The sequence below is a fragment of the Pimephales promelas genome, chromosome 19 (assembly GCF_988280905.1).
Source record: "Pimephales promelas chromosome 19, fPimPro1.hap1.1, whole genome shotgun sequence".
Classification (NCBI taxonomy): Eukaryota; Metazoa; Chordata; class Actinopteri; order Cypriniformes; family Leuciscidae; genus Pimephales; species Pimephales promelas.
The window spans coordinates 28,530,114-28,550,838 of NC_142787.1; the positions used below are offsets into that span (position 1 = coordinate 28,530,114).

General features: G+C 37.6%; 1 protein-coding gene across 1 annotated transcript in view; it reads right to left on the reverse strand.

The window, feature by feature from the left end:
* Window positions 1-275: 275 nt before the first annotated feature.
* Window positions 276-20,725, reverse strand: part of adamts2a (ADAM metallopeptidase with thrombospondin type 1 motif, 2a) — a 58,397-nt gene continuing 37,947 nt past the window's right edge. Inside the window, exons 5-22 of the mRNA XM_039694043.2 lie at window positions 19,372-19,455; window positions 18,670-18,826; window positions 18,245-18,350; window positions 16,724-16,867; window positions 16,490-16,622; window positions 15,237-15,350; window positions 15,012-15,157; window positions 14,762-14,937; window positions 12,114-12,247; window positions 11,295-11,418; window positions 11,123-11,203; window positions 10,632-10,795; window positions 9,635-9,794; window positions 8,705-8,837; window positions 8,374-8,581; window positions 7,589-7,718; window positions 6,278-6,352; window positions 276-3,345 (exon numbers count right to left, since the gene is read on the reverse strand). Coding sequence (XP_039549977.2) covers window positions 2,543-3,345; window positions 6,278-6,352; window positions 7,589-7,718; window positions 8,374-8,581; window positions 8,705-8,837; window positions 9,635-9,794; window positions 10,632-10,795; window positions 11,123-11,203; window positions 11,295-11,418; window positions 12,114-12,247; window positions 14,762-14,937; window positions 15,012-15,157; window positions 15,237-15,350; window positions 16,490-16,622; window positions 16,724-16,867; window positions 18,245-18,350; window positions 18,670-18,826; window positions 19,372-19,455 — 3,072 coding nt within the window. The 3' untranslated portion in view covers window positions 276-2,542. The remainder of the gene's footprint in view (window positions 3,346-6,277; window positions 6,353-7,588; window positions 7,719-8,373; window positions 8,582-8,704; window positions 8,838-9,634; window positions 9,795-10,631; window positions 10,796-11,122; window positions 11,204-11,294; window positions 11,419-12,113; window positions 12,248-14,761; window positions 14,938-15,011; window positions 15,158-15,236; window positions 15,351-16,489; window positions 16,623-16,723; window positions 16,868-18,244; window positions 18,351-18,669; window positions 18,827-19,371; window positions 19,456-20,725) is intronic.

Here is a 20,725-nt window from a genome sequence, read left to right on the forward strand (position 1 = left end):
TTTTCTTTTAAAATCGATTGAACACGGAGCAGTTTTTCCTGTGAGACTGGAAAACCCGTAGCGGATTACAGCGGAGTAGGGGTGTAACGATTCACTCGTTTTCTCGATGCATCGATTATAAATCCTGACGATGCATCGATCCTGAAACATGTATTTTGAATCGTGAATCGTTTATTTATGTGAATAATCGATTTAAAAGGCTAAGAATCGAATTAATCGCGATTTGGTGGTTTAAAATATAGGCTATAAACACAACCACAATAAGAACAACGCTGTTAGTTATTTTTGGTTGCTTTATTAAGTCAAGAATGTGATGAATCAAGAATGTTGACGTCCACTCATACCCTTAAATCAAGTAGACAGTGATAAATGAAGAATGCAGACTTGACTTGACGTCTTCTGAATTATAAAATACTAACACTGATTTCTCAATACAGTGCTCGGACAATGTGGAGGAGATATCATATTGGCTCTTGGATACGTGTAGGATTGTCACTCATGCTGCATGCACACAAAAAAAAAAGCTCAAAGTGGTCTGATAAACACAACAGCTCTGTGAAAAAGCACCGATCCTTCAATAAATACAAAAATAAAATTCTAGTTCATATTTACAACATTTACGACTTTTGGCATGTGGTTACAGAATTAATGTTTTCACCCAAAATGGCATAAGATGATCAAGGTTAAAAAAAATTCTTAGCAACCTTTTGGGCCATTCACACTCAATCTGTGTTGTTTTTCCCATGTAAACAGTGTGACATATTGCTGCAATTCTTCTCGCTGTTTATTTAGATTCTTGCTCAAGTTTGAAGTAGTTTACATCTGATTTACATTTAGGGCCTATTCATTTTAGAAGGATATAAATATTCTTGAACACACAAATGACTGGCTATGATTTTTCAACAAGATCTGGAATGTTGAAAGATTTCCCCAAGCAGGTTTTGTAACCGGGTCCAGCTGGTCATGTGGATAATAGTCATCAGGATCTAATGTATACAATAATGATTCAAGAATAATGGAAGGATTACCCAACTGATCGGTTAAACCCCATAGAAGAAGGTCACGTGGATTTTCCACGCTGGACTTCTGAACAACACAAAAAATTCACAAATGTGACCGGCCCGGCACTTTTACACATTGTTCTTGGACAGATAACTATACATACTGCAATGCAATGGATATTTAAAGCAAGTTGACTTGAAAAGTTCTGACAAGAGGGACCAGATGTTGAAAAATCATTCCACAGATAAAAGAAACATTAAAGCTTGGTTTAAAGGGATTGTTCACTTTGAAATGAATTTTTAATATGTTTTAGCTTACCTCAAGGGCATCCAAGATGTAAGTGCCTTTCATTTTTATATTTTAATTTTGATATTAAGAGATCACTTCCGGGGCTTTCCGGTGCTTGCACAGACCGAAGTGCCCGCGCCATCGTGACGGTGATTACAAGAGGTAAAAACGATATAAATACTGTTCGTTTTCTCACACAAACCTCTCGTTTCGTGTCTTCGGCGATCAATGTGTACTTACATTTACGAGTCATTAAATCATGTTTAATTTGGACTTCTCTGTGCATGCTCTTTGAGGTGGTGACCATAGACCTCCATTATATGACTGACAGACAAGAACGGTTTGACCTAAAAATATCAAAATTAAAACTGAGTAAATAAAGACACCTACATCTTGGATGCCCTTGAGGTAAGCTAAAACATACCAAAAATTATTTTCAAAGTGAACTATCCCTTTAAGCTGGTCTCCTAGCCTGGTCAATGGTGTTAAGCAAGCTAGCTAGTCTGCCTGCCTCACCAGCTGACCAAAACTCATCTAAAACCAGCAAATCAGCTCAAGCTGGTTTCATTTTGCTTTAAGCAGAGTCAATAAACCTTTAAAGGTGAGACAACAATCAACATGACTTTTACATCACAGGCAAATGTGCAACCATGGTTCATTCGAGTACATTCAAACAGCAAAAAGTCGGAGAAATTGTGCTTTAAATCAGGTTCAAACTGTACGATTTAACCACCCAAGATAACATTTCGAGATCATTCAAGATTTCTCTTTTTTTGTGGCGGAAAATCTGAGGACTTTGTGTGACACAATTCACTAGTGGACAAATAACAATGAAATTGTGGTCACACAGTATGACCGCTCTGCAAGCTGTCAAAGGCGCCATTGGGACCAAAGACTTGGCTATGATGTGTACTGATGTTCCCAGACCTCAAAAACCGCATCATACTGGAAAAATCGTACAGTTTAAATGAAGCTTAAACCACCAGATCTCCACAACAGAAAGCTTCTTGCAACCCTGCATTCATCCCATGTGTTTTTAAAGTAGCTAAATGTGCTCATCTTCAGAAAAAGCCTCAACCAGGCTCATTTTTCTTTCCGATCAGATGCCTTAAACAGATACGACATGAAAGATTGAGATCTGAGGTTATTTCCTGTAAAAATATTGTATATGCCAAAAGGGAGTGTAGAGGCCATAAAACCACTTCGAAAATATACTCACAAAATACCACAGGGATAAAGGACAGGAAATCTATCAGTCTCCTGGTTTTCGTTTCAGTCTTTGAAGCAGGAAGTCTTGTCTTCTTTTCTCAGCGAGGAGCTCTTGAATTCTTTTATTTTGCGTTCTCTCGCGGAACGGCACTCGCTTTTTGGGGACAAAGTGGTTGAGTGCGACCTCGTTCGGACTGGCAATCCTGTAGGGCACGTCGATGGAGTTGTTCTCCTTCTTGTCTTCTGACCGATGGAGACTAACTATGGCAGGAGGGCTCGTTGTTGCAGTAATGTTTGGCGGTAGGGTTGTCCGGATGTGTTCATTCTCAGGTGTGCTTGTGTACGGCGTAGTGGTTGACCAAGGCTCTGTTGACGATGAGATGTGATCCAAGAAGTGTTCAGCGGAGACGTCGGTCCAGGTTTCGTCCTCGTAGGAGTTGCCGCTGGTTTCCTCTTCGTAGGCGAGTATGCCCGGACGCTTCGTGTCCACGGTGACAGAACCGGTGGTGAATGTGACTGTGGTTCTTTGTTTTAGGGTCACTGGGTTCAGAGTGGTTGTGTGGCCCCAAGATGATGGGTTGGTGCTGATGTTTCTCCATCTGCTGACTGATGGTGTGATTGTTGTGCTGGGCTTCTGTGAGGTCATGTGGACGCGAGATGTTGCAGTGGGAGTTATGTGTGGGGTAACGGTGGTGTAGATCCAGGGTCTGGTCATGTTGAGTTCGGAGGTGTGGTTGCCTTCATTGCAGGACTTGCAGCACATCTGCCTGTAGCCAATGTTGGAGCAGTACATACTGAGAACCTCCATTCGACAGATCACAGACTTGTCTCCTTTACAGCGGGGCCCTGATCAAATAAACCAGCAGAAGACTCACGTCAGTACAATAGAAAATGAATATAAGATAAAAATATTCACTACTAGTCATTTTTAATGTTTTTAAAAGAAGCCTCTTCAGCTCACCAAGGCTGCATTTATTTGATTTAATGAAACGGTAATATGGTGAAATATTATCAGAATTAAAACATCTGTTTTCTATGTGAATATATAGTAAAGTGACGTTTATTACTGTGACCAAAGCTGGATTTTCAGGATTCTTTGATGAATAGAAAGTTTAAAAGAACAGAATTGATCTGAAATCTGAAAAAAAAAAAGTTTTTATAACATTAAACACGATGAATTAAATTGTTCAAAAGGACTGGAATAATGATGCTGAAAATTGAGCTTTGCCATCACAAGAATAAATTACATTTTAATAAATAGCTGAAAACAGTTATTTTAAATTGCCATAATATTTAACAATATTGATATTTTTCTCTATTTTTTCAAATAAATGCAGCCTTGGTGAACAGAAGAGACTTATTTTAATAAAATTATATATATATATATATATTAGGGCTGTCAAACGATTAATCGCATCCAAAATAAAAGTTTGTGTTTACATAATATTTGTGGGTGCAATGTGTATAATTATTTTTTTATATATATATAAATACACACATATGCATTTATATTTAAGAAAAAAATATTATTTATATATAAAATATTTACATATAATATAAATTATATTTAAATCTATATACAGTATATATGAAAATATTTCTTAAATATATACAAGCATGTGTGTGTATTTATATATATAAAATAATTATACACAGTGCACCTTTTATTTTGGATGCGATTAATCGTTTGACAGCCCTAATATATATATACTGTATGTATGTATGTGTGTGTGTGTGTGTGTGTGTATATATATATATATATATATATATTAGTCAATACAAGATAAATAAAAAAATAGGAGAAAATCAAACAAATTCAAAATATGTAATGTATTAAGAAAATATAATATAAACATAAAAATAATATTATAATAATGTAAACAAAAAAATAAAATAAGAAGATGAAAGATGCAGAACACCAGTAAATGAGGGGGAAAATTGCAAAGCAAATACAGTTAGTCGCACTGAGTAAAACAATTACAGTGCAAGAGCACATAATTCAGAAGGTTTAAGTATTCAATAATATATTAGTTGACCCTTTATTCCCATAAACACAGCTGACAAGAAACCACACGGTTACATAGAGACCTCCTGTCAAATATAGAGCGTATACAAGACAACACATACAACTTTTCTAAGTACAATGTAAACCGCTTGGAAATGTCACACATTCACAGTTTAGTAAACATTTTGGTAAAACATCTCAACACCATCAAATCCATTGAAAAACTGACAATTTTGAGGATTATAGTTATAAAAAAAAAGGGAAAATGGCACATCCTGAATTACATTTAAACGATCACAAAACGTAACCGCACGTACTGTGGAATGAAAGAGCCATGACAAATAAGACCTACAGAGGGCAGCATTCAGCAGAGATCTGACTACAGGCCACATGCTGCCTTCTGATATCACTTTTTAAACATGTGTCCAGATGTGAGGTGGTTTGAATATGTAATTCCAGAACTGTTGAAAACAAATGCTACCGTTAATGCTTTTTACTGTAAAGCTTGTATCGAAGTCTCGTGTGTTTAAACAAAGGAGGATTTTCAGCTTAGACCCGGTTATATTTCTTCCAGTTTCTCAAAGTACAAGTATTTCCATAAAAAAACAGGACCACACACACACACACACACACTATAATCCTTTAAAATATCATTGTAACTTTAAATACTCTTTTCATTATGATATATACTTTATGCATCTCAAATCATTACTTTCCAGGCAAGGAATCATGGCCTGTAAGGTCAAAATACATAGATAAATACAATATATTACTTTTATTACTGGTGTAAGAGATAACAGTCATTGAATATGTTATTAACGTTACTAAGTATGTTCAACATCATTTAATATATACACATAATCGCTGTATAATTGTAAAAAAGGCCTTTAGACATCGTCTGCATCGCTAAAGCTTTGTCTTTCCTCAGCCTCATAATAATGATCCAGCAATGAGAGACGGTGATATAACCCAAGATCTGCGGAGCAGCAACCGTCTACACACCCTTAGCTGTAAACATCCATATTATCTTTTCTTTAGCTGCCTCTTTTCAAAATCCAGTGGGCATGCAAACGTAAACTCGTGTCCCTTCAACCTTAAATAAGGCAAAAATGTCTGATGTGAGTGGAAACGTAATTACGCAGAAGCATGAGGTATTTTATCAGACCGATTTATAAAATAAAATGCGAGTGTTAAAGCGTGCACCGTCAACAATGTCGAAAAATTGCTTTTAATGATTCCTTCTATATACTCAGCTCTTCAAGAAAATATATACAAAAATACATGACATTTAACAGTCAAAATAAAGAACGATTATGGCTCACAATGCCATTTTAGTGATATATTCTTTATGCTCATTTCGTATAAGTATTGAATTGATAAATTGACTGAAATGCACCAGTTTTTTTTTTCAGTACTGGACCAACTCCCTCACACAGGAGTTTGTTTCATAGAGTTTGTTCCTGGAAGTCGTCACAACAGTCATATCCATTACCTGACGCAGCACAACTTCTCAAAACAAGGCCCCTTCCGCACATCCAGGCCGTGTTTTGCCCTCAGCCCTGCAGAAGACCACGCACAGAGCGAACAAGGGCAGAGGAAAGAAACAGCCCGCAGAATTCCCTCGAACGAAGGAAATGTTAAGACTCTGAGAGGGACAGAGAAGCGCTCAAGGAAGAGTGTAACAGAGCCATAGTGTAAGAGAGAGAGGCAGGGTCCAGGAAAGAGCGGCCATGCAGCACACAGCAGGCTGAGGACTGGAGACGGGACGTTTACTTGAGGAGATCTTGGGCGCTGGGAACTCGGGGTCAGCTCTGGAGAGCCACTGGATGAGGAAGTTCCCTCTGTCATCTGGGAGTTGGGAGAGAGGATTTAAGAACAGGGTTACTGTGGCTTTAAAGGAGTCTTAAAGGGACACCCCACCCATTTGCATTAAAGGAGTAGGTCACTTTTAAAAACACTTTTGCTGATAATTTACTCACCCCCATGTCATCCAAGATGTCCATGTCTTTCTTTCTTCAGTCGAAAAGAAATGAAGGTTTTTGATAAAAAAATTCCAGGATTTTTCTCCATATAATGGAATTTACTGGTAACCAAACGGTTCAAGGTCCAAAAGACAGTTTCAGTGCAAACTGCAAACTGTTCAAAGGGCTTTAAACGATTCCAGACGATGAATAAGGGCCTTATCAAGCGAAACGATCGCTCATTTAAAAAATTTCATTTAAATTATGTTCTGTGATGCGCGTTCGTGACTCTCCTGTTCGAACTCGTTTATCAAAATGAACGAATCTTTTCCCGAGTCAATTCGTTCATTGAATGAACCAAATGACACGAAAAAAGATTCGTTAATTTTGATAAACGAGTTTGAACAGGAGAGTCACGAACGCGCATCAAAGAACAGAGCAAGGTGAGCATTTGAGCTTATAAAACGTAAACTTTGTTATTTTTTTTAAAAAATGAGTGATCGTTTCACTTGATAAGACCCTTATTCATTGTCTGGAATCATTTAAAGCCTTTTGAACAGTTTGCAGTTTGCACTGAAAGTGTCTTTTGGACCTTGAACCGTTTGGTTCCCACTGAAGTCCATTATATGGAGAAAAATCCTGGAATGTTTTCATCAAAAACCTTAATTTCTTTTCGACTGAAGAAAGAAAGACATGGACATCTTGGATGACATGGGGGTGAGTAAATTATCAGCAATTTTTTTTTTTTTAAAGTGAACCATTCCTTAGATTTCCATCGTTAGAAATCCAGTTATGCTATTGAATGGCCTTGACGCTCTTACGTCGTCATATTATATTAGCGCGCATTATCTGATTTCATTGTGCGAAATGATTTCTACATTGATGGGCGGAGTAGTGGGAGTGGCCTGCGGAGCTGAGCATTGCAATGTACTATGGGGATTGTAGTCTAAAATCCACAAGCACTAAAAAGTCATTTTCTGCCTTTTATCTGTCAAGAAGGACCCAAATTAGAAATTTATGATACTATTCTCCTAAATATATGACCCACTTTCAATATATATTCATGTCTCCACTGGTGGAATTACCCTTTAAGGGAATCCCGAGGAGCTGTATGGACACTCACTTGAACACGGTGTCAGAAGACATGGTCTGATGTTCTCAGGTTTGGTGTCCATGCAGATGCCGATGGCATTATCAGGAGTGCTGCACATGACCTGGCGCTCTTGAGTCCCATTACCACAGGTCACTGAGCACTGCACATACATACACAGCAGAATGTGACAATAATACTGATTCACTTATAAACAGACTGTGTCATGTTAAAAATCATGTTCATTTCGAGAATAAAGTCTTGACATTACGAGAATGCTTGTTTTGGGAATGTTTTGAGAATGAGGTTGTTAAAGTACATTAGGATATAAAAGGTCATATATAAAAAATATAAAAAATCAGATTTTCATCTATCATAGGGAAAAAAGAATCACAGCATAAAAGTAAAAGTAACCCTTTCCCAGCCAAAAAGTAAAAGTTTCCCTGCCAAACACAGAATTTACTCTTATTTGTGAGAAAATGCTTCGCCCCCCCCCAAAAAACAATCAATTTTCAGTGTTTCCGTGTTTTCAGTGTTATATGGTAGGGGGCGCTTTAACATCTCCTGAAAGAGCACTGAATATCCTGATCAAAACACAGGCGAAGAAGATGCAGAATCAAGCAATATTATATGTAATCATATGCATAAAATAATGCGATCAAGAGTTATTGCAATGGAAGTCAATGGTGACCACTAAAATAATTTTTAAATGTGACAAATTAATAACTTTAAGCATTAGATGGTGACAAATATATGCGAAAAGAGCATGTACAATTAAGTATCCAATAGTTTTTTTCTGTGATGAATGAAAAACTCGCCTGAGACCAAGGTCCAGTTCTCCACTGTGCGGGGCATAGGTGACGATTGCAGGGTCGTCGTCCTTCAGGCCGGTCGTCGTTGCAATATTTGGCGTTGATGGCTTTGTATGAACCGTCCAGTTCAGGTCTCACACAGCGCACAGGTCGAGTCTGAGAACCGGTCTTACCACATGACTTACTGCACTCCTCCCATTCTCCTGTCACCCAGCTGATATACACAATACACATTTAAAAAATGTCCACAAACCCCCATATCCTCACACCATCATCTGTCACGCAATTGTATGATATTGGTTTGAAAACTACCACATGGTGAACCCCATTAGCTTACATTGGTTCTGAGCACTCCTTCTGGTTGCAAGCTCGGCTGATGGCACGGGGTTTGGGTATGTTGGCGCAGAGTGTGCGGTGTACCATTTTGCCATCCGACTTCCTCCGGCATCCAAAACGTGTGTATTGTTTCCCTGCAAGCCAGACAAATAGACAAAACGCCACAATACAAGCTGTTGTCTTGTTTGGTTGATCCAAGTTTCAATCATAGCTTGTGTCTGTCAGGATTGTGCCCCGCCCCCGTTCATACGTGAACTGAGAATTCAATTATTTGATCAATTATCCTCAATTTGAATTTGAAGCGAGGTACCAAACAGAATACAGAATTGTAATTCAAACAGGAAGTAAAATTAAATAACAAACAATCAATGCTTTTACTTTTCAGTATGAATTAAACACAAATATGTTATCATATACGATAATACTTTACTAATACTTTATTTTGCTACAAAAAATTAATTTTACAAAAAAAATATTGTTAAATTATTTATATTAATCAAAATCATGGTTTTTACAATAATATTAACATTGTTAATAATATAAATGTTTTTTTTTTAGCAGCAAATCAGCATATTAGAGTGATTTCTGAAGGATCAGTGACACTAAAGACTGGAAAAATGATGATCTTTGGTATCACAAGAATAAATATATATAAAAAAGTCAAATATAATTAAATAGATTTTTTTATTTATTATTTTGTTCATTTTTTAATGAATTCTTACATGAGATAATGTTATTTAAAAAAAAATATACCAACCCCAAACTTTTGAACAGTTTTGTACATAAAACGTTTTAATTCGTTTGAATTGCCACCATTTCAAAAACTAAATTCTAATCCAAAATAATGTGGGACATTGTCAATTCAATTTCAATTGTAAGACTATTGAAAGTGAATTGAAAATGAGAAATATTCTTCTATATTGCTGTGTACCTCCGCCACATGGCTTGGAACAGTGCGACCACTTCCTGAGAGCCCACTCGAAGTAAATTGTGTCGTCCTGAGGCAGGGTGTTCTCCATTGATGAGAGCGGGTCTTCAGGCAGGATGTATTTGTATGAAAGGGTGACTTTAGAAATGCTCTGAGACTGAACCTGGAGAAGATGTTTGATATTGGAGAATGTTACTTTTATAAAATACATTCTATTGACTAGCCTTATTGCTATCATGTGATTTAACCTTAAAGGGATACTCCACTTTTTTTGGAAACAGGCTCATTTTACAACTCCCCCAGAGTTAAACAGTTGAGTTTTACCGTTTTCGAATCCATTCAGCTGATTTTCTGATATTTAGAAGAATATCAGTAACCAGACAGTTTCTGGTCTCGTAGGAAAAAAAATATATACTATGGAAGTCAATGAGACCAGAAACTGTCTGGTTACTGATATTCTTCTAAATATCAGAAAATCAGCTGAATGGATTCGAAAACGGTAAAACCCAACTATTTAACACTGGGGGAGTTGTAAAATGAGCCCATTTCCAAAAAAAGTGGAGTATCCATTTAAGCCAAGTTAAACCTAGTCTTTCTTTAATAATTACATAACACAATACTTGTACTTTTACTTTTAGTACTTAAGTAGTGAATTTCAAAACAAACTACTTGCAATACTACTTTAGTACTTCTACTTAAGTGTGGTGCTTAAAGAGCACTTCAACTTCTACTCAAGTCACTTTTTTGATAGAGCACTTGTACTTTTACTCAAGTCCAGGTGTCTAGTACTTTATACATCTCTGCCCTCATGCCATGAGGGTGAGTAAATGATGAATGTAATGCATGTAATGAAATGAAATTAATTATGAATGTAAATGATTTTAATTTCTGGGTGAAATGCACTAATAGATCTAGTGCCCTTACTATCCCTGAACTCTTCCTTTAGACTTAGTTCTGGATTTATAGTTATAGTCATTTTGGATATAATGCTCATTCTCACCATTATGAGAACTCCATATTTGAGTGGTCCGGTGGTCTGGACCGTCTCCATGTCATCGTTGTTAGCATACTCCCACGCCACGCCTTTCTCGATTACTGTGCGTGACTCAGGAAAATCGCCCTCGTCGTTCAGAAAGATGTGATCTGTGGCCTGGTTCTTCACCGCTAGCAGAGGACAATTTAACATTAGGACAATCTCATCTCCATGCAGTCCAATTTATGCACCCAGTGAGAAAAAAACAAGGATCAGTCTTCATCAAGGGGATTTTATATGCGTTCCTTGTACCTATAAATCACAATTTTGGAAGGCATTACTTCAAAGTAGCCAAGGTGCTTCACAGCCACTGAGCTGGAGCTCCTAATGTTATCAGTGCCAGGAGGAGTCCAAACCTCTCCATCAATAACAAACAGTGGGAGGCCAGACACTTGCACTATGAGGGCCAGTGTCGGAGTAATTAATCACGCTGCCGTTTACTGAGAATGAGCTTCTACCTAGAATATGTGGAGTTCCTTTGAATTCACGGATCTGTATGTGGCGTGCTCCTCTAGGAATCTCCAGGATCTTCAGAAAACCTAAGAATGAAATTCACAAAAGCTAAAATGAGATTTGGAAATGAAAAGATTTCCTGATTATGATGAAATTCTTTGAGTGACAGAAGCTCACCTGGTTTCCTTGTGCTGCGGGTGAAGTTTCCTTTGACAATCTTGCAGGTGGAGTTGTCTCCTCCACACACGCCACACTTATCGTCCTCCAGCTCCGAGGCTATAACATTGTCACAGCCCACTTTCTGTGCAGAGAGCAGGGTTTAAAACAACCAAGAATATATAGAGAGATGTAGGTCCAACTTAGGTGCTGACTACACACTACTGCGTTTTCGTTTAAAAACGGAGAATCAAAACGAATACGACCAGCGTTTTATCTGCGTATTAGAATTGATCTCCGTCCACATTAAAACAACCCTTTGCTTTTGTGTTAAAGGCTAAGACAACGTACATTAGCTCTAAATCCCAACTCAAATCAGTACTCCTATTTGCCAATAAAACCAATAAACGTCAATAAAGTTAAGTAGGAAACGATCTTGAGCACACAACTGAATGGAAACAATCACAGATCCTCTCTTTCCCTTACTGAGTGCCAGTGCCAGAAGAAATTCAAAGCCATCCTTTCACAGACATTCACATCCCTCTCAGATTATAAAGCAATAAATATCGGAATGCACTTGATCTTTTAATTCATGTAGCAAAACATTGAAATCTAAGCATGTACTTCATCAATCTGCCCTACCCACAGGACATCGCCGTCATGTATTCCACCAATAACAGAACAAGCTAAAAACAAACCATTCAAGAGAGTTCTAGCTCTTCACTTTAACTGGCAATGAGGAGTGGAAAGGCCTCAGAAAGCGGATTATATAAGACCTGATATTATTCATTTTATGGCATTTTGGAGGATGGTTTGTGTGTGTGTTTGAATAACCTTTACCTCACACTCCCCACGCACACACACGCTGTAAGGGTCTTTGTAGGAACAGCGTGTGCCGTCATGCACCATTCTCTTCATGGGCACCACGTCTCCGGTCTCTTTTGACTGGCAGTATAGTTGACATCTCTCGTCAGCTGTCCAAAAAAACAAAACAAAAGCAGACCACGGACAAATTCATACAATTCATTTTTGTAGCTATTTGTGTGCGAGGTGCAGTTTTAGCACACATATATTTTTATATTTTTGACACTGAAATTACTAATAAATAGGGCTGTCAAACGATTAATCGCGATTAATAAAATAAAAGTTTGTGTTTAAATAATATGTGTGGGTGCACTGTGTGTAATTATATTATATACATATAAATACACACACATGCTTGTATATAATTAAGAAATATTTTCATTATTTTATATAATATTTTAATATTATTATAAAATATTATAAAATATTATTATAAAATATTTAATATTTAAATATTTTAATATTTTTCATAATTTATATTATATATAAATATCAATATTTTATATATAAATATTTTTTTTTCATAAATAAACATACATGTGTGTGTATTTATATATATATAAAATAATTATACACAGTGCACCCACATATATTACGTAAACACAAACTTTTATTTTGGATGCGATTAATCGCAATTAATCGTTTGACAGCCTTACTATTAATAAGCATTAAATGTGCAGTAAGTGATATCTGAGAAAGGCTGTTGATATTTGAAATCACCACAACACGCCCTACACCCAAAAGGTCCACACCACTATCTTGATAGCTCAACCCCCAATTTCACAAACACAGGCCAGTTAAAACAGCTTTGCTATCACAGGAATAAATTACATAGATTTAATAAGAATACCAGTGATATTGCGGTGTATGTGTCCTAAATGAAGGTGTCTGCTACATGAATAATCATAAATGATAACAACGGTTTTGTAACCACTGCAACATTGTTCATACTGTGTACAGAAAGCAAGACTGCTTATTCCTCTCAGCAGTAGAAGAGGACACTGGAGTGGTTATTAGCTGGATAGTACCTGCATTCCTTTTACTGTAGCAGTAATTCAGCCCCAGTGGATAACTGGAGATGCCATTGCTGCTTAATCACATTTCCATGTGCCTTTCTTCCAACTGCTGCTGATACCCGTCTCAGTGACTGGGCCAAACCTTTGGCGAATGTATCCAAGCAGCTAAGAGTAACTCTCCAGTTGAGTAAAAACCCTATTACTCTTTCTAAATTCTTAATGTTGACATTACCAAATAAATACATAAATAATGAGACCATAATCCTGAAGGAGAGAAAAAAAAATTCCCAGAAAGGAGTTTTGGTTTTGTCTTTTCCATTAATTTAATTTCCATTCTCTTTGTTGCTTTTCTGCATTGAGGTTTTAATGGCACAGCATAAAAGAAAATATCTCTTTAACACTTCACAATTAGGTCTAATGTGTTAAAGGGATAGTTCACTTTGAAATACATTTTTGGTATTTTAGCTTACCTCAAGGGCATTCAAGATGTAGGTGTCTTTGTTTCTGCAGTAGTTTCAATTTTGATATTTTTAGGTCAAACCGTTCGTGTCTGTCAGTCATATAATGGAGGTCTATGGTCACCACCTCAAAGAGCATGCACAGAGAAGGCCAAATTAAACATGATTTAATGACTCATAAATGTAAGTACACTTTGATGGCCTAAGACATGAAACGAGCGGTTTGTGTGAGAAAACGAACAGTATTTATATCATTTTTACCTCTTGTAACCACATACACAAAGCGCCCGCGCCCTCAGATCACTTGGACGTGGCTGTGGTTACAAGAGGTAAAAACGATATAAATACTGTTCGTTTTCTCACACAAACCGCTCGTTTCGTGTCTTAGGCCATCAGTGCGTACTTACATTTACGAGTCATTAAATCATGTTTAATTTGGCCTTCTCTGTGCATGCTCTTTGAGGTGGTGACCATAGACCTCCATTATATGACTGACAGACACGAACGGTTTGACCTAAAAATATCAAAACTGAAACTACTGTGGAAACAAAGACACCTACATCTTGGATGCCCTTGAGGTAAGCTAAAACATAGCAAAAAATAATTTCAAAGTGAACAATCCATTTAACATTAGTTAATGCATTGACTAACATGAACATTTTTACAGCATTTAACCTTTGTAATGTTAGTATACATGTTTGTACATTAACAGATCCAACTTTTGATCTTAAAAAAATGTACTAGTGTAACCAGTACAACTGACTTGCCCTGAGCGGGAATCGAACCTTGATATCAGGCGTGGGAGGCGGGAAGCTAAAGACCACGGCCTCTAACATCAGTCGCTAAAACCTTCCCGATATCTCAAAATGCAGAAGCGTAAAGTTAGAATACAAAATTGGTTCGAAATGCCACATAATAACACAGATTACAGGGGCGAGGGAAAGCATTCACAGAAAACGTAGCTTTGTGACTATTTAAAAAAGCACATTCCTTTGAACGAAAGACGAACATGGACCAAAACACATGGCGAACATCAGGAAGCATTCAAATGAAACTATAACAGGTGAGTGTGCCAATGTCTTTTTCACCTCCAACGAAAGTGGAAAAAGATTTGGGCATTAATGACACTAAATAAATAGTTTTGACTCACGCTCAGGGTGCTCGTAGGGCAGCCAGTGGTGTTTGGTGTCTTCATGCTCAAAGTGGGGGTTCCACATCTTGCACTGCTCCTCTCTGAAGTCAGCCAAGGCCTTTGCACACTCCTCCGTGTTACAGAGCTGGAACTCATAGTTGTTTCCATAACAAGTGCGCCCACCATTGGCCGGACTAAAACACAGAACAGGTTTGTTCAAGTCAACAGACGAGAAAGGTGATGGGACGCTCAATCTGAAGACACTCACATTGGGTTGTTGCACTCTCGAGTGCGGAACCGTACTCCACCGCCACAGGTCCGAGAACAGGAACCGAACTTGGTCCACTGACCCCAATGGCCATCCTGCCTAAGAATGTCTGGTGTCAGCTTGATACAGTGACCCTTAAAACAGTGCTAGAGAAATAGAGAGAAGAAATAGTAAAAGGTAAAAGTGGGATCTGTTATTTTGGTTCTGAGGGTCTACAGGTCCAACCTTTCCTGTTGCACACGTGGTCCCGTCGATAGGAGGGCCCTTCTTGGTCTTGCAGAAGAAAGGGTTCTCGGGGTGGCTGCACCACAACTGCTTGCAAGGATCGTAGGTGCTGTACTAAAAGAAACAGTCATGCTCTCATTCATACACGTAGCCTGTGAAAGCTAAAGCTCGTGAGACGAGCTCAGATCACATGGCTGTATGGGGCATGGATATAGGAAAGTGACAGAGGACTTGTGTTTTTTAAATGTTTTTTTTTTGGTTTACTTGTTTACAGGTGAATTCTCTGCTTGCACCTTCTTAAACAATGTTACTTCTTAATATAAGATGATAAACATATAAGTGGAGTCCAAGAGTCTAGAAATGTTTCTATTTTGCATTATTTTTTGGTACTTTATTACTTTTTGATATCTTTTTTTTTACTTCTCATAACAGGAAACCATTAATGACAATATGCAAAGTGTGGACAAGTCATACACAGGTAAATGAAATATACATCTAAAAATGAGAAATACATCTACAGAAACCTTGTTAAAGGATTAGTTCATTCGTTCAAAATGAACAACTCTTTTTTCGAGTCATTTCGTTCATTCGAGTCATTTCGTTCATGAACGAGTTCGAACAGGAGAGTCAGTACAGAGCATTTGAGCTTATAAAACATAAACTTTGTTATTTATTTATTAAATGAGCGATCGTTTCGCTAGATTAGACCCTTATTCATCGTCTGGAATCGTTTAAAGCCCTTAGAACAGTTTGCAGCAGTTTGCACTGAAACTGTCTTTTGGACCTTGAACCGTTTGGTTCCCATTGAAGTCCATTATATGGAGAAAAATCCTGGAATGTTTTCATCAAAAACCTTACTTTCTTTTCAACTGAAGAAAGAAAGATATGGACATCTTGGATGACATGGGGGTGAGTAAATGATCAGCAAAAGCTTTTTGAAAAGTGAACTACTCCTTTAAGGGTTTGCAACGACATGAGGGTGAGTAATTAATTTTTGGGTGAACAAACCCTTTAAATATTCCTTCTGTATTTTATCTCATGGCTTTTCACAATTTGAAACATAAAAAAAAGTATTTATTTGATGGTTTAAAATAAATGAAAACAAACATCGCACATTTTCAGCCTATCTCTTATCTTAACTCCTTGGACTCCACTGTATACTGCATTGCCAGATTCACTAACTATAAATCTTAATAGTTTATGTGGTTGGATGTGGAGTCAGATGGTGTGTCAGGTCGGTTGGTTTCACTCACCGCAGTGCACATCATGTAGCCCATGCCGAAGTCAAAGCGGCACTGTTCGTTCATAGAGTAATGCAGACCAGGCAGCTGGGGCAGAGTTGGCCACTCGTGATCAAAAGGGTCGTCACGAAGACAGTCATATGTACTGCATGGATAACAGCACTATTTTAGGATTTACAATCTATGAACCGGGTGAATATGTTCAAAAACTACAAATCAGGAGGCTACAAAAACACATTTACTCACTTGAGGTATCGCCTGAGCTCCTGTTGACTGCATAGAGACCAGTGAAAGCGGTGGAAGGCTGCTTGAACCAGAGGAGCCATGATACTGCCCATGGGAACCTCATCGCCGCACTCATTCGCCTGTCCGTCATGCTCCATCCCCAGTCTGAATACAACAAACGAGTATTACTCTCTCAGTCATCTTTGTGAGTGAGAGAATGTAAATATGTAATACATGATATATTATGTAAATGATTACATATCTAATTCATTAAAATAATAAAGGTGCACCGATACTGTCATGTTTGGTTTAAGATAATTTTATTTATTTATTTATTTAGAACAGGGACAGTGCATATTCATAAACATTTCTGTCAATATGCCAGAATTAGCCTAAAGGCTATTTTTCATCCGCAGTCCCTAGACAGTTGGTAAAAGTCACCCTAAAAAAAGAAAAGAAATTACATAGTTCATAGCACTAAATAAAAATTAAAATACATTTAGTAAAATATCTATTATGTTAGCATAAGTTTCATTTTCATGGACTGTTAGTTTGTTTTTTCTTCAAGAACCTTGAAAAAAACATTCAACTTTTTGTGCCATATAAATACTGCTCTGGTTAAAAATAATATAGTCTGATATTCAAAGATATTGCCATCCCCCAATGGCTTCAATACAGCAAACTCTTATTTATGGCTTGAATTGTAACTTACTACTTAGGGTCAGATTTACTAAACAGCAAATTTGCGTTCGAGTGCAATTCCAAAAAAAGCGTCGATGGTAGTAGAAACACGTGATCTAATGAAGACGTGCAAATTAAAGAACACAAACGCGACCGGACCATTTTCATAATTACCAATACAATCTACCAATAGCAGCGCAAATTAGCTAACAAACTGTTTTTTTTTTATTGGGTGGTAAATAATAGCGCAAATGCCAGTTAATTAACTAGCGCAAACCTTAGCAAATCACCTTGCATGTTAAATACTCTTCTCCCATAAATTTTGCATCTAAAAAGGAAACTCCTACAAATGCATATGCAATAATGTCAGTCGCATTTTCACTGTCTTTAGTAAATCCTGAATCCTAGTTCAACTACAGTACTTTAAAGGGTTACTCCACTTTTTTTGGAAATAGGCTCATTTTACAACTCCCCCAGAGTTAAACAGTTGAGTTTTACCGTTTTCAAATCTATCAAGCCGATTTTGTAATACTTAGAAGAATATCAGTAACCAGACAGTTTCTGGTCTCATCGACTTCCATAGTAGGAAAAAAAATATACTATGGAAGTCAATGAGACCAGAAACTGTCTGGTTACTGATATTCTTCTAAATATCAGAAAATCGGCTGAATGGATTCAAAAACGGTAAAACTCAACTGTTTAACTCTGAGGGGGTTGTAAAATGAGCCTATTTCCAAAAAAAAACCTGGAGTATCCCTTTAAATTAGGAGTATCTTGAGGTTTAACACTTTCACTTAAGCTTCTCTAACATTGGTCGGTGGTGGCAAATTATGGTGGTAGTTCTGATCAAGTTTTTCTCACACATGTCCTGTCTCATGGGCCACAACAAAAGCAGAGGAGAAGCCATCCTCGTGGTTCAGAGTGCAGCTTCTCACAGGGTGACACATTCCTGTCACAGGAGCATAACCTGCAAAGAAAGGGAAGATACAAGTCAGAGTAGAAAAGTATACAAGTAACGTTATTTGCATAGTCACATAACTCAACAGTCGCATAAACAACAGTCTGACAAATCGGCAAGTCTTGCTGAAAATAACTTTGTGTAAGTCTCCTCGTTACATGAATTTTACATGCTAGAGTCGGTACTGCAATTTTAAAATATAACGATAAGTACGGTTGAGCGCGAAGTGATCAAAAGTGTTTAAGAATCCATTCAACAGGGCTTAAAAATGCTTGGTACTGAACTCTAGTACTCTAGTACATGCATCATGTTATGTTTTAACTATTACCCTGCATGCCAGTGGGCCCAAACTCCTGCCTGGTGAGGAAAATGGCATGATCGTGGTATTCTGCATCATTCTTGTCCTCCTTCTGCTGCAGGAAGGCCCAGCGACAGACGTTCTCCAGACTCTGAGAGGCGTTGCCCAGCTCAATCAAACCCATGGACTGGCAAAACCAACACAAATCACAGGTTCATACACTCCCACTTTGTCAACCAGGGATGTCGCTAGACCCTTTTTACTGGGACATGAGGGATTTCAATAACCAGATTTCAATTTAGTTTCAGAATTGAGTTTCTATCTTAGAATACAGGAAACAAATCAATCAAAGTCTTTCATAGAGGTCAAAAGTATGCAGTGAACTTCAACACCACTTTGACTGAACCTCAAAGAATTCAATTCAATTTTTTTTGTTTAAGTGTACACACTTTTCTCATTTTAAGCTTTAAAAGATTCTTAGGCATTCAGGGCATTTTAATGTGTCCAGCCTCCAGACATAAAATCCAATAGTCTAACATTAAAACGATCTTCTTCAGCTTTACTTTGGATTGCAATAACAATATATACTTCAAAACAGACTCTGTTGGACAGTCGAGTACACTAGATTATCATATTTTTCATAGTTAAGATATTTTCAAACTTTGAAGTGCTGTTGATACAACCAAAGTCATCCAAAACATTTCAGAAGGAAGCTGGCTGGTGCCATCTTACCTTGGAGGAGCAGAGCATCATGATTCTAACCAGGACAACATTAATATTGGCACCCAGGGAGCTGTCCTGATAAATCTCATTCACCTGTGGAACGAAGGATAAACAAGAAGAAAGGTAACACAAACACAGCCTTAATAGAGACAGCCTAGATGTGATGTGTAATTCGTCTGGGCAATAACACGGATACCCAAATGATGTAGGCAGGAAAAACTTTCACAGAGCCAGAGGCAATTTGAGAAGTTACAAAGTTTAACAAAACGCAGAGTTTACTGCCTGTGAGCTGAAAAATGCCATTTTCACAAGATGTAAAATTAGTCTCTGATGTCCCCAGAGTGACGTTTTAGCACAAAATACCCCCCAAGATATTTTTATATAGCATGTTAAAGTTGTCACTTTTTGAGGGTTTGCAAAAACGCAACTTTTTGTGCCTGGCCCTTTAAATGCAAATGAGCTGCTGCAGAGGGCGGGGTTTCAAGAGCTCGTGTGTGTGTGCGTTAGCAGCTGCGATTTCCTCACGCAGACTCACTAAAATGACAGAAACTGTTCTCCTTTTAAAACGGAGTCAGTCAAAGATGGAGAGACTCAAGAAGAAGTGACAACGTGTAGAATACAACAGGACGTCTCTGAATGGTTAGTTGATGCATTTAAGTTGCTGATATGAAGTTAACTATCTTCAATTAGGATATTCTGTCATGTGACGTTTATAGTGACTTTCTATTGCATGTGAAAAAATTACTCACAAATGTACTCCTATACAACCACTCTTCCTCGTCTCAACATGGACTGTGTTCCCGGGGGCGGGGTTTATGTACATTTTAGGGTTGCTGATGTCACTAACCCGGGAGGAATGTTGTGTAGTCCTTACCAGCCGTTTGTTGTAGTCCTTGTAGTAGCAAATATCTTCCTTTGCTTTGAAATTTGAGCGTTGTAACTTTGATAATCTTGTTTATGATCAAACAGCAACATTAAACACTAACTAAAGTTAGAAAAGTGAAATCATACTTTACCACCCCTTTAAATGAAAATAATATTTCAAGGTAAAAATCTGTACGTAAAAAAGTATATATCAAAAGTGACGTCCTGGGACCCTCAGGGTACCTCATGAGGAGAAAAAAAAAGTGTTGTACAAAAAGCAAATGTAAGAGAAGTGAACAAGGAGGGGTACAAGTGTTATCTCAAAGAAAGAGAAAGAAAGACACCCCTGCATCCCTTCATAAAAACACATATATTCAAGATCCCCAGTTGAATTTCAGCATTACATGTGCCTGAAGAAGAGAGACCGTTTCAGCATGCTCACACCTGACTTCTCTCCACTCATTTACACAACGCCCTGGGGGAACCTGGGAAGAAATCT